Source organism: Coloeus monedula (assembly GCF_965178545.1).
Source record: "Coloeus monedula genome assembly, chromosome: 7".
NCBI classification, from domain to species: Eukaryota; Metazoa; Chordata; class Aves; order Passeriformes; family Corvidae; genus Coloeus; species Coloeus monedula.
The window spans coordinates 35,328,313-35,348,471 of NC_138787.1; the positions used below are offsets into that span (position 1 = coordinate 35,328,313).

Genomic DNA, 20,159 nt, shown 5'->3' on the forward strand with positions numbered 1-20,159 from the left:
TCCCTTCACAGTGCTCTTCCCCATCCTGCTTCCCTAATAGTCTGCAGCTATGGATAGACTGGGTGAAAAGGGGTTCCCTCCTTCCCCCTCTGTGTGCTTGGGTTGTTTTCAAAGGGGTGAAGCAAGTTCTTGTCCCTGCATGAAGTCATGGCTTGAGTTATGCTCTTTATCCAAAACTTATAAAACATTCCTGAGTGTTTGGTTATGGCAGTGAGATTCTATAGGAATAATTTCTGTTGGTTAATCACAAGAGAGGGACAGAAGGGAAGACAGATGCATGTAAACAACTACTACTAGTAGTGTTAGGTTAACTCACACTGCACTTACTCTTCACCAAGCTACACTTCACCTTTGTATTAATTCAGTGTTTATTGTGGCTGTTCCTGAAGATTTTCCAGCACAGCTTTGCCACCAGATGATTTGATTTGTTGACATGATCCTCCAGGCTCCTTCTTTTCTTGCTATTAAGAACTATTTCATGACCCTACGAAGGTCGGGGTGATGCTGAAAGACATTCTCTGCTGTCAGAGTGTTCATCCCATCACGTTGTTCTCAGAGCAGATGTTGTGTTACATTCAGCAGTCACTGGATGCCTGGGGACAACTAAACTGCTGCAGACTGTCAAAAACCCAGCACCTGGCAGGGCTACTCATGGCCAGGACTTGTTGTGGGCTCCTATGATGAAAGTCATTAAAGCCAACCAGCAAACGGTGCCATTGCCTTGGTGATAATATTGATGGGATAATGTGGATTAATGTAAATGTTTGAGAAATCTGAAAAATCTTTTAACCTTTTTTTGGTAAGGCAAAATGCAAAATAACATAGATGATGTATATAGTTCCCCAATCAAAAAAATTTCCCCTTTTTACTTTGCCCTAAAAAGATTTTCTGCATATTTAGTTTTAAGCTAGTACTTCATATTTAAGAATCTGCAATTTATGGCATGAAAAGCTTTTATATTTATAATGTGCCATAACCAGTAAAGAGGGCTATACTTTTGCTTTACCAGGCTTTCACATTTGTTTAATTTAGAAGGTACTTTGCTATAAAAGGAAGTGCTCTCTCTGGGTTTTAGCTGGTATAATTAACGTTATTTCACATCTACGCTCCAATATACACAAATTGATTGTGCTCATGCTGTAAAATATGACACATTCTTCTTTGATTTTCAGTCACTGCCTTTGGTGAAAAGAATGAAAAGATTACAAGATAAATATTCCTACAGACATACATTAGCAGGAGGCACAGCAAAGGGGAGTGTTATTAAGGAGTTGGGTATTTCAGTTATCTAATGAATAGCTAACTACCTCAGATGTAATGTGAGCTCACTATGTCAGATTAAAAACACTGGAAACATCACAAAAGAAGTTACAAAACGCACTGCAAGTGGCCGTTTCAGTAAGAAAATTTTACTGCCAATGAGAAAAACACTTCCAGTCTTTTGATTTTTATAGCACTTTTCAATTTTCCAAATTTATTCAAATAAATATCTTTATTTAAGTTAAATTTTAAATTTTTAATGATTTTCATTGATTTTCATTTAAACTTTGAAACCAGAAAAAAGTTCTCATTTCAAACACATTTTCCTACCACATTCCTTTCCATGAAAAAAGGGGAATGTTTCACTTCCAGACCTCTACATCTGCCTTTGCCTTCAGATTACAGTTTTGCACAAGACAGAAGCAGGAATTGCATTCCCCACTCATTAAATACAGAGCTTTAAAATCATTTGCTAGGGTGGTAACATTTTTTTTGGATAGGCAGTCAGAGAAGTTGCTTAACTGATGTGTAATAAGGTAGCATAGTCATTATAATAATTGAAAGAGAAATTATTTACAATAATAAATGGGAATATAAGTAGGAGTAATGGGACTGTGAAATGATGGGTAAGGAACTTGGCTGAATATCAAGAAGTGATACATCTTAGGGAAATAACCTAATTACTGAGATGGACGAAGCCCCATCAACGTGGCTCATTTAAAGCTGCACTGGACAGAGCAGTAATGAATGTCTGTCCACAAGGAAAAACGTGGAGTTTTTGAGGGGCCAAACTATTCCTGGGGTCTTTCTCTTTTGAAGCTGTGTGACTCTGAGGCAGGATGACACAGAAGGATGGGCTTTTCCAAACTCCCTGTGTTAAAATAGGGCATAAATTGCTCAGAAGCAATTCTGTGTGCTATCAACAATAGGTTTAAAAAAATGAATTATTCAAACAAAATTGCTTTCTTTAATTTTAGACCTTTTTTTTCCATGGAAGCAATGTAAAAATGTGCTACATGGCTGGAAGAGTGTTGCCATTCCAAGAGGTACTTCTCAGCTATTTATTACTCCCTAAACACAATAATCTGACAGATCACTCTCCATTCTCGGCCCTAAATCAAAAGGGAATATTTTAGAATATAAATGTATAGAGAAGTTTGAAATAATGCTCTGATCTAGTTTAATATCCCAGAGTTGAAATAATTGCAGCTACACGAGGCATGGGAATATCTTTGGACTTCTTGCAGCTCTAATGAAGCTTCTAAGAAAAGCACCCAAACTTGTACGAAACCAGTTCCTGGCCACATTTAAATGCTGTTCAGCAAAGCAGAAGGAGTGGGAAGCCATGGATGAGCAGACATAATCTCCTGTCTCAGACTGCCTAATTTAGGTGAAATCTTTGTAAGAAGCAGACATATAACCTTTAATGGAGTCACTGCCTTTCTTACTCACATTTCATCAACAGATTTCTCCAGCTTTGACATCATTTCAAATGCCACCTCCAGAGAATGGTGGTCTGAAATTGGGATAGCAGGATATCAGAATATCAGAAAATCACACCTGCTGAGCCCCTGTGGCCATTGTGCACCCAAAGTCATTGTCTGCCACCAGGAGGTTAACGGCAGAGTGACAAACTTGGAATGCCATCTGAAATATTTGCAACTCTGGATCAAACATGCCAGGTGAAAATTTTAAAAACTTTCAGTGATGTCAATTAGCTGGGATAAATAGATTCCTGAATGATTAGGGGAGTTGAACAAGGAAAATTTCTGTACAATTCAGGCTGTGAAACACAAAGGCACCACTTTGGCTCAGTAAGTCTTTAAGCAGCTTATTGCTGGGTCATACAGAAGGACATTTGAACACTACAGGAGGATGTACAACTTTATTTTTGCATTCTTCTCCTGATATTTGATACTTAGAATTTCTGGACTTTTTTATCTGAGACATTAGAGTCATCTTTATGGGTTTTTTTGATTGTGATTATGATTGTCAACTCCAGCTGTGCATAAACCAGCTCTGGAAGTACAAGAAATAAAGAGCATCCTTCTGATGAGTGACTTTTTACCAGGTGTTGCTAAACTCCTGGGAAGGACCAGGCTGTCCCTGTGTGCTGTGCTGCTCTGGTGACATAATGTGTCACTAACATGTGCTGTAGACACCCTCTCAAGTGATGGTTCTGTTTGAAGAACATTTTGGAATCTGACCTTTGTCTTGTAAAAATTATTCAGGCTCAAACCCAGTGCTTCACAAAGATTAACCCATTTTCAGTCCTTTTGTTAAAAGGAGTACACACAGCTGGAAGTGTGTTGTTGAAGTACATTCCTCATTGTAAGTAAACTTGTTCAATGCTTTTTGGATATTCTAATGTAAACCCAAATGCATGCCACATCCAGAAACTGATAACTGCAGTAATTGAGCCAAATTATTTCAAAGTAAAATACTCACCATCCATCAAATGTGATAATGTGTGGGTCAGTGAAAGAGTAGCAGTTCCCTGTTGGGAGGTCTCGAACTGTGACCTAGTTAAAATGAAATGTGTAATGAATACAGTCTACACAGCAGTTTTTCTTCATTACTGTTCCTCACAAAACATTAGGGGCAGGATTCATGGGTTAAGTACAAACTGCAATCTGACTTCTGAAACGTGATTGTGGATGGGGACAAAATAGGCTTTGCTTTCAAACAACAGAGTTTAATCATAGGCAGTAAGGGAGTTCATAGTGTTCCTGTTCATCTGCTGTAATGCCTTCCTTTATCTGGTAAAAGATGAAGTTTTTTATTAAAACTTTTTGCTAAGGAGTAGATCGTTCACTGAAATTATCAGGAGAATAGTGCTCATTAAATTGTACTAATTTTAATGCCTGAAGTATGTTAAAAAGGTATGCTGTAATTAAGTAGCATTATCATGTTATAGTAGTAGCTGCCTGTCCCCTAATTTGACCTGAGATTTCCTGTTACTGCATCTGAATGGCTGATTTATTGATTTGATATGCTTATTGATCAGATATTGATGATGAGGCTCCAAATCAGACTGCTTTAGGTATGTGGGTGAAACAGGAAAGGATCTACTACAGAGATTTTATTTGCATCACCCCTTGATTCCTCGGGCACCAGCTGGGTCGCAGAGGAGCTGTGAGAGCCCTGGTACCCTGCAGGGAGCAGATGTGCCTGCAGAAGCCAGAGGCAGGGCTCTGAAGCTGTAACACCCGAATCTCAGGCAGTGCTAGACCCACATTGCCAGGTCTGCTCAAGAGGATGTTTTTTTAATGGTTGAGCACTCTGCTGTCCAGTTCCCAAAAATACAGGACTGGGTTGTGTAGCTGTTTGCGATACAAAGAGCTCCCAGTCATACTGGTGGGAGTGATGGAGTGTTATGGCTTTCCATTTTCTGTCCTGCCAGACTGATTTCTTGGCCAGGGCTGTTAATTCTTTGCTCCCTCTTTGCCCACGAGGAGTCCAGAGGTGCACTTCAGTTAGTTCTACCAGGATCCATGGAGCGGGGAAGAAGGATGGCTGCTATATCCCTGTGCAGTCTTTCAGTGACAAAGCAGAACCTGGCTTTTGGGAACAGGGGTGAAATTAAATAAATGAATTAGAGGGTGAATATAGAACCTCAGTTCCTGACAATGTTCCTCACCTGCAGCAATACATCATCCATATTTCAAAATGCCCCTTAACCATGGCACAGAGACACTTCTTAGATGCCCGCCAGGGTCTAGCACACCAAACTTTTGGAGTGATAGTCTTGAGGACTGAAAAAATTAACAATTCTTTGAGCTGGGGTCAGTTGTATCATTTGGATTTACAGTGTGAGATGAAGTGTCTCAGAATTTTCCCATTTTCTCCACAGCCTCACACTTTCTAAGCAAAAATTTAGCACAAACAAATCCATGTGGCCCTTCCTCCTCTGCTCTTTCTTGCATGATGTCAGCAGAAGACCCAGTTCCTGGTTGAAGGCAGGAGTAGTTTGCTGAGGAAATCCTCTTTATCAGGTGTCTAGATGTGTCAGGATGTTCTGCCCACCATTTCTGTTCAATTTTCAGATAAATCAAAAATATTTTATCAAGTCAGAAGGACTAAAGGTTATGTGGATTTTAACACTTGGACATTTTCTTGCTGTGTTGCAAGAACTATCTTACATTAAGGCCTCTAATTAACTGCAAAACAGCAACGGGAAAATGGGGGGGAGGGAAGGTAATGTCTATAATGTTTCCATAGATCAAGTTTTAACTGAGATAAATGGAATTTATTATTAAAATTGATTAAGTCAATTTCACACTTGATACATCTTCATATTTTAATGAAAGCATTTGTAATTTCAAGAAAAAATATGAGTGTGTGAGCTCACTATGCTGAATTAGCTGCAATTTCTGGTTTAAGAATCTTAAAAAGTTTGAAAGACACCAATTCTGGAGATGAAAGGTTATACATCCATGCTAGGCATTTTACTTTTGAAGACAAAAATTCTTTTGGTCCAGTTTAATCTCATTCTCTCATGAGAAAATCAACAAAAATTAGGGCAGGGAAATTGTGGATTTTACTGGGGGGTGTTTTCATTTACTTAAGATATGCCAACTTGGATGTGCCCCTGCTCTGAGAAATTTAGCTTTGTCAAATCTGTGCTCTGGTTCATTCTCTGGGGTGGTGGGGTTACAGCTCTCAAACCTCCCAGCTGAAGTCCTGAAACAACTTCACACACAAAGGGCTGGTCCCTGCTCACCACATTTCCTTGGCCAGGCTTTCTGCAGGGAAAGTGCGGCTTGCCTCCCTGATTGCTTCTTATTATTTTTATTTTGGACAATTTGTAGCAGTATAAATGAAGAGATGGAGCAGCCTCGTGTGTCGTCAGAGGTGTCCTGGTGATTCCTGGCACAGTCACAAACTGGACACAGCACTACTGAATCCCCTTCTCTTCCCTCGCTTCTGAGGCCCTGCCTTTCCTCTGCTTTTTCAGAAAATATTCTCCAAACTCTCTGTTTCCCCCCTCCCTCATTCCCTAACCCATGTTCTCCCTCTCCCCTTTTCCAGACAGAAGCACTCCTGGTTACCTCTGTATTCCAGCTCTTGGCCTTACTGATGTGCTAACTAAAATCAAGCCTAAATCTGCCAAAGCACAAGGAATTCCATGTTAATTTTCTTGGTGTATAAAGTGACTGTTTTGCTTTACTCTGCTGATGAGGGCAGGTTTAGATTAGATATTAGGAAAAAATTCTTAATTGTGAAGGTGGTAAGGCCCTGGCACAGGTTGCCCAGAGAAGCTGTGGCTGCCCCTGGATCCCTGGAAGTGTCCAAGGCCAGGTTGGACAGGGCTTGGTGCAACCTGGGATAGTGGAAGGTGTCCCTGCCTGTGGCAGGGGGGTGGAATTGGATGAGCTTTAAGGTCCCTTCCAACCCAAACCATTATGACAACCATCCCTAAAAGTTTATTTATTATATGGAAAAAAAGAAAAGAAAAGAAAAAGAAAAGGAAAAGAAAAGGAAAAAAAAAAAGAAAAGAAAAGCCTCTCATTTCGATTTGACACATTTTCCAACTGATTTTAGGACCTAACCTTCACATCCCTGGGTGTGTAAGCCCTCCAGAGCAAATCTCTTGGTGCCACTGGCTCGGCGCTGATGCGGCTGCCGCGGTTGCCGTCCTGCGTGAAGTCCGTCACGGCTGTCACTGTCACCGTGGCTGCTGCACAGCTGCTCCCCGAGCAGGGCTCTGGCAGCAGATCCACCTGGCAGGCCGAGAGGGCGATGTCTGGGGGCCCTGGTACCTGGCTGCCTGGAGTGAACACGAGCACAGAGTCTGACAGGAGTTATCCAAAGTGTCGCCCGTACCCTGTGTGCTGTTCAACACAAACGCCTCTCAGTGCAGGACACACATGCCTTGGAACCAGCTGGGCTTTACATGAAAGCAGTTGTGACTGACTGCATCTGGCATCCCTCTGCACTCTTCACTGTGCTGGGTTTTTTATCCCCTAAGTTTACTAAGAACTCAGTGTTGTCTATTTTTCCACAAGGTGCTAATATTTCTGGGATGACAGTGTTATCTTTATGGGTCCATGCCCAGTGAATGAAGACAAGTAGTTCTCACGACAAAGAAAGAGATGAATCTGTATTTCTGGAAAACACTTCTCTTTCACTGTCTGGAATATAAGGAGGTATCTGCTGGGAGTTATTTAATTTAAAATAAACAGGTGTTTTGATGTGGAAAGGGAGGGTTCTTGAGTCAGTTTTCAGTGAACTATGGATCCATGACAGCAAAGCAAATGCAGCAGGTCTGTATTTGTATTTTTGGCTTAGGTTATGGTGTTTTGCTTCCCAGTCTGTAAAACAATGATAGTCTTTGTATCCTTCACAGAAGTACTGTGCAGATAAATTCACTAAAAAATGAGGAAAAATAATAAGCTATGGAGATACTGGCTGTGTCAGCATCTGTGGTGGGTAGGGAAATGATGTGTGGTGACTAAATCAGTGTGACAATAGCACTGCACATCGTGTCTTTCCTAAAGAGACCCCTACACGCAGCCAGAATGGCAGTGTCCGCTTCCCTCAGGTCCTGACCTTTCCTGCTGAGGTCTCAGGTAAAGGGCAAACCTGAATTTTTATTTCCATAGGTGTGTTTTCCCTTACACATACTGAATTACAATAGCATTTAGTTCTGAGCCATCTGGTCTGCACTGTATACAGTGTGTATTTGCTTCTCGAGAAGCCACTCAACCTTTCATGAATCCTTTGGCTGATGAAAAATGAAATTGTGGTCCTGCTGAAGCCAGTCAGAATCTCACTGCTGATATCAGGACGTACAGCCTTTTTTGAGGAACGTTTAGTTTTCTGTCCCAGACCACTAATTATCATCTTATAAGAATCAGGTTCTAGAAATGGTGGCCATAAAATTAATCTGAGATGAAAATATTGACTTTCTGATATTAAAATAAGTGATTTTCATATAATTCTTCTCATTTGTAGACTTGCTTAATAATTTATAGAGATGGCATTAAAGTATTTTAAGATGGCATTTCGAACACAATCAAATAATCAGTGTCTTATCCCTTATGGAAAAATCTCATGAAATATAATTTAAATTAACCCTGTACAGTACTATGGGAACTGAACTAAAATCTACAGATATTAATGACATATTATCTCTCATATCAAATCCTTAAAGGCTGCCTCTCCTCACATCTTATAGAAAAGTCCTGACTCATTTTCAAGGTTCTTGATTCAATTAAATTGGAGGTCTCCATGAGGAATAGTTATTGCCATTACAGCCCCCTGAGCTGTGCTCACAACCCAGAACAAAAGTTTAAAATCAAAGAAAATCATCTTGTCAAAATAGTAACGATAAACTTAACAGAAGCCAAACTCCAGTGGCTCTGCTGTGCCTTGGCATTCATTATGATATTGTCTGAACTTGGAGAGATATTTCTGTGCTTGTAATTAGCTTTCTTATCACTTATTCCCTACATAATTAGCACAACAGTGTAGTTATATGGATTCAGTCAGACAAGCAGCTTGTCAGTTAATTTATTCGGTATAAATGAATCTCAGCTAAAATGGTTTTTGTTTTTAATTTCCAGCGCTGTGGCCAGCACACATTTTTCAGAAGCCCGCAGTGTCCCTTCAAATAAACTAATGGACCCTAAAGACAGAAAAGGCTCAAAGCAAACGTGGTTGTGCAGACACCCAGCAGCAGATACTCAGCATTAAGTATATATAGGTAGCTCAATAGATAACAGCCCAAGTGTCAACTGAGGAAATAGCCTCAGGATGGAGCAACCAAGGGCTAGAGCTGGGTTTAGCTTAAGCTGCAGAAATGAGTTGATCAAAACTAACAGAAATTTTCCACTTCAGTGACAACTTCCTTCAAATATGAGTTAATTGGATGAGTTGTGCCTTCCTCTCGGCACGTCTTGGCACCAACACATCACGTCCATTGACAGCTTGAAAATAGAGCTGCTTCTGCAAGTCCTGTTTCTTCCAGTCAAGTGCACACTGTGGGACTGGAGGAGACCTCAGTGAGGGGTCAGTCTCAGCCTGATGTGCTGAGCTCAGCCTCCCCATGTGAGAGCTCCTGGCCCATGCTCTCGGTGTCAGGGAGATCCTGAAAGCCTTGGTCAATGTGAGTTAAAATGAGGAAACGTGAGTTAAACAAATGGCCTTGACTGGGACTAGTTCCCATCTGGTCCTCAGAGCAGTCAGTGGCTGAGTTGCTTGGGGTCTGTGGGGATTTCCCACCACACACCAGCCCAACATCCTCAATCCCTGAGCGTGAGGCAGCCTCGCTGTCCAAGGAAATCCGTTCCCATGAGCTCAGCAGATGTTTTCCTGATGGAGCAGCACAGACCCTAAGCCAAGAGCAATATGTAGAGCAGAGCAGCACTGAGCCATGGAGAAATGCAAAGTACTCCACATATGAGAGCCAACACAGCTGCTGGAACCATAAGGTGCTGCTCAATTTAAGATCATTGTGTTATGATATCATTTATTTATTTTTTTTTTCTTCTGTCTAAGTAAGCACTTGGCTGGTGGTGAGGAGAGCTAGGAAAGGGAATTAAAAAGAGAAAAACATCAGGAACTATCTGGGTTTTGCCAACATTTTTTAGAGATGGCTTTTTGTGGGTAGAGAAACTGCAGCTGTAATCCTATCTCTAAACATTTCTCTCATTGAGTCACTTATGGAAGAGAAAGAAGTGACTTGTTAGAAAAAGGCTTGGGTGGTTTTTTTAGTGCTAACAGAAAGTAAATACATATGTGCCACCCTTAGGCAGGAAGGATATTCCACCTGATTGACCTGAAGACAGCATTTACTGAATAAAAGGGCAAGAGTTTTCTCATTGACATTGTCAATGTTTTCAAGTTAATAAAATAAAAAAAGCCTTAAACATTTAGAAAGAGAATAATATAGAAGCAGAAAAATTATTTTTTCCCTCTGTATTAAGTTAGACAAAAACTATAAACCAGCAAAAGAAAGAAAAAAGGCTTCACTATGCATTTACTGAATAATAAATCTGCAGGGGAGCTTTTTATTGATAATTAATGAAATTATTCTACCTAAGAACATTCCTGCTACAAAAAACCTAAAAATGGAATTCTATGCTCCTGGAATTTAAGATAAGTTCTTCTACTCTCAGTTATTTCATCTATAAATCTCAACAGACTTCTGTTCAGGTAATTGCTAGTCAGATTTATGGGTTTGGGGTTTTTTTTCCCTCAAAAACCTGTCTGATATTATCAGCTGTTTTATTTTGCAGATAAAAATATGGCCTAGTTTGCTGATTTTATGGCTTCTGCCCTTTGGCATTATTTATATATTATAATTTCTATTAGAATTCATTGTAACTTAAATACTGGAAAAACTAATCCCATTGATTTGATGCCAATATGTAAAACTCTTACCCAAGTCCTCAGTAGCTAGTTGCAAAGTAATTTTACAGGAATCATCCTGCCCAGGACAGGCAATGGGTACCGTGCTCAGGACAGTCAAAACATGTTCCTTGCCATCCTCTGCAATTTCTAGTGATTCTGGTAAAAACTGGAAATAAGAAAACAGTTTTTAGAAAATTTTGACAGGCAAAGGAGATGACAGATTAATCAGGCAACACTGACATATATGAAGTTTTAAGTGGTTTTAATCAATTATGAAGATATATAATTACTCATAAAATAATAATAATCTTTATCATAAACTTCTTAATAATAATAAATTTTGCAATAATGATCTTCAGCTTTACAAGGAAAAATTGCTGTTAACATACTTTAACATTTTTGGCAATTAAGAAAATGTGTGCAGTTTCCACACACACTGTGTAATTGCTTCTCATCTCCCAATCTCAAAGCAGGCTTTTATTAAGTCTGAGAATAATACTGTAGAATTTATTTATTTTTAATATCCCTGGTTTAAAGGAGCTCTTATCCCAATGCCGTAGGATAAATACCATGGCATAAAGTCTGGCATAACCTCATGGTCATGGTTTGTAGTCTGTGCCAGGTGCAAAATAAGTGCAATTTTTGACCAATTTCCCTTCCCTGCTGTGTCAGGGAGAAGAATTGCTCTGCACATAAAATATTACATCTTTGGGGACCCCTGCACCAGGAAGAGAGCTCGGGTTGTGCCTTTTCTGTCTGTCCATTGTCCTGGGAAAAGAGCAGAGACAGCACTCAGGCCTAGTCGGGAGTGGGAATTTCCATTCTCTGGAAAATTCTGACACTTCAAAAAAATTCCTCAGAAACTGTTCTACACAGAATGGGCTACCAGGTTTTTCAGACCCCATTCATGGAGGCAGGACACTCAGATACTCAGAACATTCCAAAATCTCCTGGCCTGCCAGGCTGACAACCTAATCCTTGAGTGGGATTAGACCTGGTCCTCACATTTGGTGTGAATGTATCTTCAGCAACTGTTTCATAATGCCTGCCCATAGCAAGATGATGGATAAAAGTTTATTTTTTTATCTTCACTTTGTTCTGGCTCAGTTACAATGAAATGGTGCATCTTTACAGCTTTGTAGGTGTGTCCTCCCATCACACAAAAGCCCCAGAGCTCTTCAGGGCACATTTACTAGGACACCTAGCTTTGCTCCTACTTTGTGGCGCATCAGTGTCCACACGTGCACACGGTGCCAGTGGGTGTTTCAGGGTGTTTTACAGACAAACCAAAGCCATTTTCTCAAAGTGAACATCGAAGCAGCACTGCTTATTATGATCAGGACTTATGTGTCTTCATCATGATTTTCAAATATTCCCTAGTCAGTGACTCAGGGCCATGGGTGTTACCTTAATCCCGGCATAGAAAGCTTTGCTGTCCTCAGGCAGTGACTGCTGCTCAGGAGTGCCCCTCCTAAAAGCTGTGACAGTGCAAAGGACCTGTAATAAAGAAATAAACAGCACGTGCTACAGCATTTCTTGAATAACATTCATATAATTATGCATCTTCCTGTTGCTCAAGAGTTTTTAAGCTTTCATTCTACTGCTGAAATATATTTTGGGGGTTTAAGCTTTGAGAATATTTATGTGTAAATGTTGAGATTTGGAAGAAGTTTTGATGCATTTAATAAGCAAAGAACCATGGCTTTTGTCTCAAAAATTAATAGCACTGAATGCTTATGATGTGTTTTCTTCTGCAGTCTTTAAACTTCCAGGTTTGTGATTTTAACTCATTTTGCTAAGGAAGAATTACATTGTTCATAGATGTTAGAATTCAGACGTTTGCTCTTGGGATCCCAGAATCCAGTTTGTCCACTGGATCAAGTATCTTCTCTCTGTACCACGATTACCACGATTGTAAGCATTTTATTTTAAAATTTAAATTAGTTTGACAGTCATCCAGCCTCAGAAACTGTGTCAGCAATATGAGAAGCTCCTTTTTTTCCCGTATTGTACTATAAAAGATGATGCAGATGTGCCTACAGGGTTTATATTGCATTAAAAAAGAAAAAAGAAAATTCACCCAAACAAAAAACTCCCCCAAATACAATGTACCAGGACACTTATGTTGTATTCCTAGCACAGCCACACAACCTTTATCTCTGCTGAGCCCGCACACCATCTGCCAACTTAATGTTTCATTGGTTTCAAAAAAACCAAATTGCTAAAATCATTTCTAGGATCATAAGATTAAAATACAGAAATTTTCCTTCAAGCAAATGACAATAGACTCTGAAACTGTAGTTCTGAATATTTTTTTAGTCGTCTTCTTGGAAATGGAGTAACAGATTGTGACATATTAAGTCAAATTCCAAATACTCAGATGACATATTTATAGCTGCTGCCTTTTTTAAGCCTCAAGTAACCCACAAGGAAGAACTGGGCCAATCCAATTTATTTTCCATTGTGACAAACACCTTTGGATGGATTTTCCAGCATCACTCACTGGCCATGCTGATGCTGGTAGCTCTCACCTGCTGGTTAAGGCATGACCCTCATGACCACTACCTGCAAAACAGGTTCTACACCAGGATATCCCTAGATTCATGTGGTTATACGGGCATGAGTTGCATAAAAGACTGGAATATTTGTTTTAGCACCCTAAAAGTGCCTCTTCGTTTACCATGAGGTCATGAATTTCCTCCTAACTGAAGAATCTTCTTTTGTACCTCTTTTGTGCACAGCGGAAATTCTCCACTGGCAATACAGGGTCGTTTGTAGGGCTGTGGGGGAAAACAAGTGTTTTCTGTGCTCTTCAAGTGGATTATTTCCAGTTCAGCTCAGTCCCAGGCTTATGTGCCTTTTGGGATGTTTCTGCTTTCACAGTTTTTCTCACTCTTTTGCAGACAGCTCCAGACAGTTTGGCCCAGTGAAAATGCTGTCATTTGTTACATTAACAAGATGGAAGCCTTGAGGTCATACTGGGTGTACTGGGGGAAAAACAGACACAGATCTCACCTCACAAAGATACCTTACAGTTAAAATTCCTCAGATATTTCATAGTCATCCAGTTTGCCTCCAAAGGAGTGCAAGTTGTTGTCTCCTCAAGGTAATAAGCCCCTGTTATCATTAGATATTTATTATCTCCAATTCTTCCCTAAAGGCTCGTGTTCAGCTTACTGACTTTTCAAAACAGTTCCTATGCTGGGAAGGCAGAAAGTGAGTGTTGATCATGCTCCTGCAGCTTCTCCTGCAGCTGCCACAGGGAGAGTCTGCAAAATCAGGACCTGACAAGGCGGTGACAACAGAGAAAGGGTTCAGATAATGCAGATTTTCTCTACCAAAAAATAAATAGCACTGACCCCCTTGCAGAGCTCATTGAGCAGATCGTATGCACCCGCATTGCAGATGATGTATTTGCACTCACTGGGCTGTTTGCACTTTTGGCTTCAGTGCTTTTAACAAAAAATATCCACACTTAGATTCCCTCTGAGCACAGCACGAGGGGTATTTGTGCCAGGGAGGGAGCTGCAGTGAGAGGCAGCAGGGACATGCACAGGGATGCCCAGCACTGACAGAGGCATTGCCTGGTGATCTTCCCCAAAGTGATATTCTGGGAAATATCAGTACCCAGTCTCATTGTATTTCCTCTCATATATATTTTAGAGGTATATTTTATTGATAAAGCACCAAACACTCAAATAAAAATTTACTCCCTGATGATACACTGAGATATCCATGGACTATCAGTCTACCCCAGCTCAATGTTCAGTACTTTTGGAGGTTAGCACAAACTTTAAAAATTCAAAATGTAGGGACAGCCATCACAATTTACATTTTATTTCTGTCTTTTATATCATTCCTCTGCTTGTATTGCCTCTTCCTTGTTAGGTGCACACTTCACAATCAGCAGATATGTTCATCAGCTACTGAGCTACAGGCTGACAGTTTGTCACATAATTATGATAGTCACTCCAAGGAGGGGATTTTTTTTTTGCCTTCAGCTAAATACTAACTCTTTTTTCTCCACTTCAGTGATAAAATTTTTCTTTCTCTTTTTCTCTTCCCCCCCTACACCCATCTCAGGATGCAGCCTTTTTAAAGCAAAGAGATAAAAGCACCACTGACAGCAGTATGCTGATGGCCCTGACAAGTTAGGAAGTATGTTTCCTGAAACTCATTGGATCTGTTAAAAAAAGTTGAATTCTATTTTTTTATCATCTCCTTTAAAGGGACAGGTGCCCTTGGACAGGATGACTGGATTGCTTCCCGTCATGGGATGCTTCCTTTTTCCTGTGTGCTGGCAAAACTTCCCATAGGGCAGAAAACTACTTCTAGGCACAAAACTCATATCAAAAGAGGCTCTTTTAGCTAAGAACTGTCTCCTTTCCTGTGTGTTGGAGAAGATTTCCCCCTTCTATGGACTCAGAGTTGTACCCATTTTGACATGAACCTCATGAGCAGCTTCTTTGTCTAAAAGCAGAATTCAGTCATTACTTTGGTGAGAGTCAGGGGGCTCTGGGAAACAATTTGGGAAAATATTTTAATCCTAGGACCTCTCATCATCTCCAGAAAATTTCTCCCTAATAACTTGCACATTAAAATGTGGGTATTTTTCCTCATAGCTTTCAGAATTCAAGTTTCCTCCCAATCAGTTGTTTTACTTATTTTGATGATAATAACGTATCGATTTCACCTTTTCCTCTAACTCATTCTGAATGTAGTGTGGGGAGTCCAGGCTAGGGCATGGAGGGAGAAATTTGCCAGCAGACCCAGCTTTGCCCTATCTCCTCTCTCATCAGCCTCTCCCCCGGTGCTCATACAAGGGGTTGAGTTAACAAAGACTAGCTGTGGGAAGCTCCCTTCCCAACAAAAGGAACCATTTAGGGTCACCTGCTGCTGGCCATTCCCTGGGCAGGGAAATCTGGATGCTGCTGGAAGGTGCAGGTGCAGATCTGGGGGTGATTATTAACTCTGGGGTTGGATCCACCCTCCTACAGCTACATCACCCATGTCAGACAGCAGGCTGCGGCTGCAAGGCTGAGTCACAGGTAACACTCCTGGCTTGTGGGTGGAGGGCTGGGCAGGGAATCACCATGCCAGGTGAAAGGTGTCCCCTGACAGCAGTCAGGGCACTGGTGCTGTCATTGCCTGCTCCATTAAACACTAATGGGCTGGGGTCAGAAAAACCTGGAGTCACCACTCTGCTGGGAGCTGGAAGTGTGTGTGGGAGGGAGCTGTGGTTTACAGCCTTGATGAAAAGAGCAAAGGATGAGTAGAACTGAAGGATGACATTTCTGGGGAAGCTGTAAGAAAAGAAAAATAGTTCTTATTAGCTTGAGAAAATGATCTGGCTGTAGGTATTTGTAGAAAGGGATAGGAACAAAGTCTCTGGGAAGGCTTTCCAGAAGGGTTAGCAGGAAGGGGAAAGTAGGGAGAATCTGTCTGATTTAATTAATGAACTAGACCTTCTAGCTTTAGAACACAAATCACTCACTGTGAGGGGCTGTTGGCTGCAGAAGGGAGGGAGCAGGTGCAGCTGTGTGACCTGGCACTGTGGGAAGTCCAGCTCTGCTCACTTTGCTACTCGCTGTACAGGAAGAAGGCAGCTCTTCCCAGTTGTCAAATGGCCAAGCAGTGTGTGGAATCTGACTCCAGGTCATTATTCTGCTAAGGAAGGAAATTTTCCCAGGGTAGTAGCAAGGTGTTTTATCATCTGCAGAGTTTTGCTCATCAGCTCTCTGACCCTTTCTGCTTTAAAATCTCTGTTCAAGTTCAGCCAGAGTTCTGTTTCTGTGGGCATGCTTCTCATTTTCTACCTGAAGGTTGAGAGAGAAATTGTAAGCTCAGGTGTGACCTACAAACAGGCAGGTCCTCCTGTTCCTGTTGTTGATTTTGGCAAGTTCAGGGGCTGGGAGGGGATTAGTATTTGAATAGGGGAAGTGCCACTTTGTCCCTTTGGAGTCCAGATGCTGATGCAGACCTCTGAACTGGGAAGTGACGGTCTGAGTCAGTGAGAGCTGAGCCAAGGGTGTGAAGTGACCCTAAAGAGGAGATGCTGAGGGTCAGTACTGACTGGGGGTCTGTAAGATTACTATTTCTGGGAGAGGGGAAGGGGAAAATCTTCAAGATGGCCTTCTAAGTACTTGAGTATTTACACAGATATAGACTTAATATGATTTAACCTTTACGAGCCCATATACCCAGGATTTTCCATCTAAGTGCAATAATTGTACTGGATCTATCATCTGGTACGAGCTGGTTCTCTCCCCTGAGCTGAGCTGGGACATCTCTTAGAAGTGCTGGCAGTAAGACAAAAATCCTATTTCCTTGAGAGATGAAGCATAAGTGCTCTGCAAGATTGGGCTGTGTTCAGCACCAAGAACAACAGGACAGTTCAGAACTTTTGCCTTGTCACTGGAGGTATTTAAGGCCAATTTGGATGGGGCTTGGAGCAACCTAGCAGAAGGTGTCCCTGCCCACGGAGCGGGGGTTAGAACTGGATGGTCTTTGGGGTCTCTTCCAATCCAAACCACCCTATGAAATTTCACACTTACTCTTGTGAGAGAAAAATAGTTATTTTATATATTCACGTAATAATTTGCTGTCTTTTTGGCTGGGACATAATCTCCTTCTGTTGCAGAGTGCTGTGCAAAGCAGCCACTTCTATCCCAGAGCTCAGAAAGGCTGGTTTTGCTTAAACATTCTTATTTTACAGTGAGCACCATGGTTTATGCAGGGTGACAATTGCTCCTCGCCATGTGAACTTTTGGATTGCTGTGCCGAGCAAAATCTGAACAGTTTTCTTCCAAACACCTTTCTTTCTTAGCATAACTCATTACTCACAGTGTGCTGCTATAATTTATAGATGGCTGTGCCTCGAGGAATGAAATGACCTCTGTCACTATCACATAAATAAGGCTTAGGAATGCCAGGATTTTCATATCAGATGGAGTAGGCTTCCTTCAGAGCTTATAGAGAAATAGTGGCATGTTATAGATTTATTTAAGACTGCAATGGTTTCATGAACATTATGCTGCCAGCATTACTGTCTGAAATAACAAAACTGGAGCCCAAAGATGGGGGGAAGAAAGGACATATGATGGCTATTAAAAAATAACTGGCTGTTTAGTCAATACAAGTTCAGGAATGCTGGCTGGTAAACCTCAGCTCTTCTCTAGGGTTTGACTGTGTATTAAAATATATCAATAGCTATTCCATTATGTGACTGACCTATTACCTAGAGACTTTTTTACAGACAAAGACTAGCATCGACATCAACCACCCAAAAAGTGAAGTAAAAAAAAAAATTGTCTTGCTGGGCTGTAGTTTTTTGTTGAGAAATGAACAGAGAAGGTGCTGATTTCAGGCCATGAATGTGTCGAGACCCAAATGCAGCTTATTGGGCAGGTAGAGATAATGAGTCAAAAAGGCTGAAAAAAAGCAAGGAGTTTTCAAAATGCTGCACATCCTGTGTCCTGGGGGACAAATTATGCCTTGAATGCCCCTCGTGGCCCCTGGCAGTGCACAGCCTTGGGGAAGCTAGCACTGGGCTCTGAATGGAAAAGGGGGAAAGTACTGGGAAGTGCTTCTAATTTATTGCCTCCTCTCTCATGAAGCTTTTATCAGTGTGGATCTGGCCTCCCTTTAATGCTGTCTGAGAGAATATTCTTCCACCTGCATCTTTCTTGGGCAGGTGAGAGTTACCCATTGCCTCTGTGTGGAGGAGCTTGGTGCCCAGGGTTTGGTTCCCCTTTTAGTGCCATCACCTTTCCTCTGGGGCGGCCCTATAAATGCTAAATTTCTTCAGATTTACAGCACTGGAGGTGAGAGTCTTCTCCTTTTTGTCTCCTGTTAGACACCCAGACTGGGATGGCAAACACAGTGAAATGCTTTTTTAAAATCTTTATTCTGTAAAACTGAATTCTCAGTTACAGCTGAAGCTTCATCGCCTGGTTTTCACCCGAGATGATTTATGGATAATTATAATTAGTCAAATAGACCATGAAGACCTTTAAAGAAATCTAACAAGGAAGAGAACATTTTAGTCTCGCTAAACCCACTAAATTAAACACGTCGTTTCAGCAGAGGACAAAGAAGGGCTTACTGGAAACTTAATATAATAAAAATAGTCTTATAAAGATTTGGTGATGCTACTTGTTAACAGAACCTTATTTTCTCTGAATCCCTCAGGATTGTTAAAACTAGATTTGAAGTGATTGCAAGTGAAATTATTTTGATGAGAATATCTCTTCATAATGCAAACTTGTCTTAAACTGGCAGAATTATCTACCCCATGTTATAACATGTGAGGGCATCATCAGTCAGATTTCTGAGCTTGGCTAAAGATCTTGTAATCTCACCCCGCATTTCTCAGACCACGTCTGGAATACTGTGTTCATTTTGGATCACCACTACACAAAACCATGTGGGCAGGCTGGAGAGGGTCCAGAGAAGGGTCACAAAGGTGAGCCAAGGCCTGGGAAGCCACAGTGTGATGAAAGGCTGAGAGAACTTAGTTCATTCAGCCTTGATGAAAGAAAGCTTGGGGGAAACCTCATCACCATATTCCAGTTTTTAAAGAGTGGATACAAAGAAGATGGAGAGTCCCTTTTTACAAGTAGTAACATGGAAAAGATGAGGGAAAATTCTGATTAGACACAAAAAGATTTTTTTTCACAATGAGAACAGTTCTCCATTGGACTAATCTCAGCAGTGGTGGATTCCCTGATATTGGACACTTCAGGTTCAGCAGTAAAAGGCTACTGGGCTGCCTTGTCTAGATTGTGCTTTTGTCAAGAAAATTTAGACCTGATAAACATTGAACCCTCTGTTTGGGCCTGGTATTCGATGATTACACGATCTCAAAGAAGAGCTGCACAATGCCAAGGCTATTTCCAACCTACTTCTAACACCAGCCTGTTACCCCTGTTTATTCTTTCAGTTTGCCGTAGCATCACTAACGTCCCTCTGCCTATAAAAGTTATGAACCTAATTTAACTTTTTATGGTATAGAAGGCCATGAATTCATACACAAGAGTTGTGGGGTGATGTTATGAAGCTGCTTTATTCCTTAATCGTCCGCTCAATGCCCAAGGACGCTGTGCCTTAAAGATGGACCCGGGGGCGGGGCCACGGGACCAGTGCGGGGCAATTGAACGGCTCAGCCCAAGGGCTCAGGGGCTGGGCAGGGCTCGGGAGGGCGTGTGCTGGAGTGCTGTGCTGCTCTTTGGGTTTCTTTTGTGTTCCAGATAGCTGGAAAAAGGTGCTGTTGGTTTTATTCCTTGTTCTTTTTTTCCTTGCCTCACTGCCTCCCTTCCCTCCTCACTGGTCCGGGGAGCCTGTGGGGGTGGCCCCAGCTGGCCCACGGGGTGGCCTTGGCTGGTCTGAGCCCGCCTGTCTGTTCCCTCTCCAGGAATCTGTTGTATTTTGAGGGTTTTTTTTATCCTGTTCTACCCTGTTTTGTTCGTGTGTTAATAAACAGTTCGGTTTCTTTTTCCCCATTTCACTTCTTGTGACCCACTTGTCTTATTGGTGGATGAAAA

At 41.4% G+C, this 20,159-nt stretch overlaps 1 protein-coding gene across 1 annotated transcript in view; it reads right to left on the reverse strand.

Annotated features, from left to right (window-relative positions):
• The window catches only part of LOC309575272 (von Willebrand factor D and EGF domain-containing protein-like), a gene marked incomplete at both ends in the record, with an annotated part of 163,652 nt that overhangs the window by 94,827 nt on the left and 48,666 nt on the right, over window positions 1-20,159 (reverse strand). Inside the window, 4 exons of the mRNA XM_082285603.1 lie at window positions 3,709-3,782; window positions 6,813-7,030; window positions 10,648-10,783; window positions 12,025-12,114. Coding sequence (XP_082141729.1) covers window positions 3,709-3,782; window positions 6,813-7,030; window positions 10,648-10,783; window positions 12,025-12,114 — 518 coding nt within the window. The remainder of the gene's footprint in view (window positions 1-3,708; window positions 3,783-6,812; window positions 7,031-10,647; window positions 10,784-12,024; window positions 12,115-20,159) is intronic.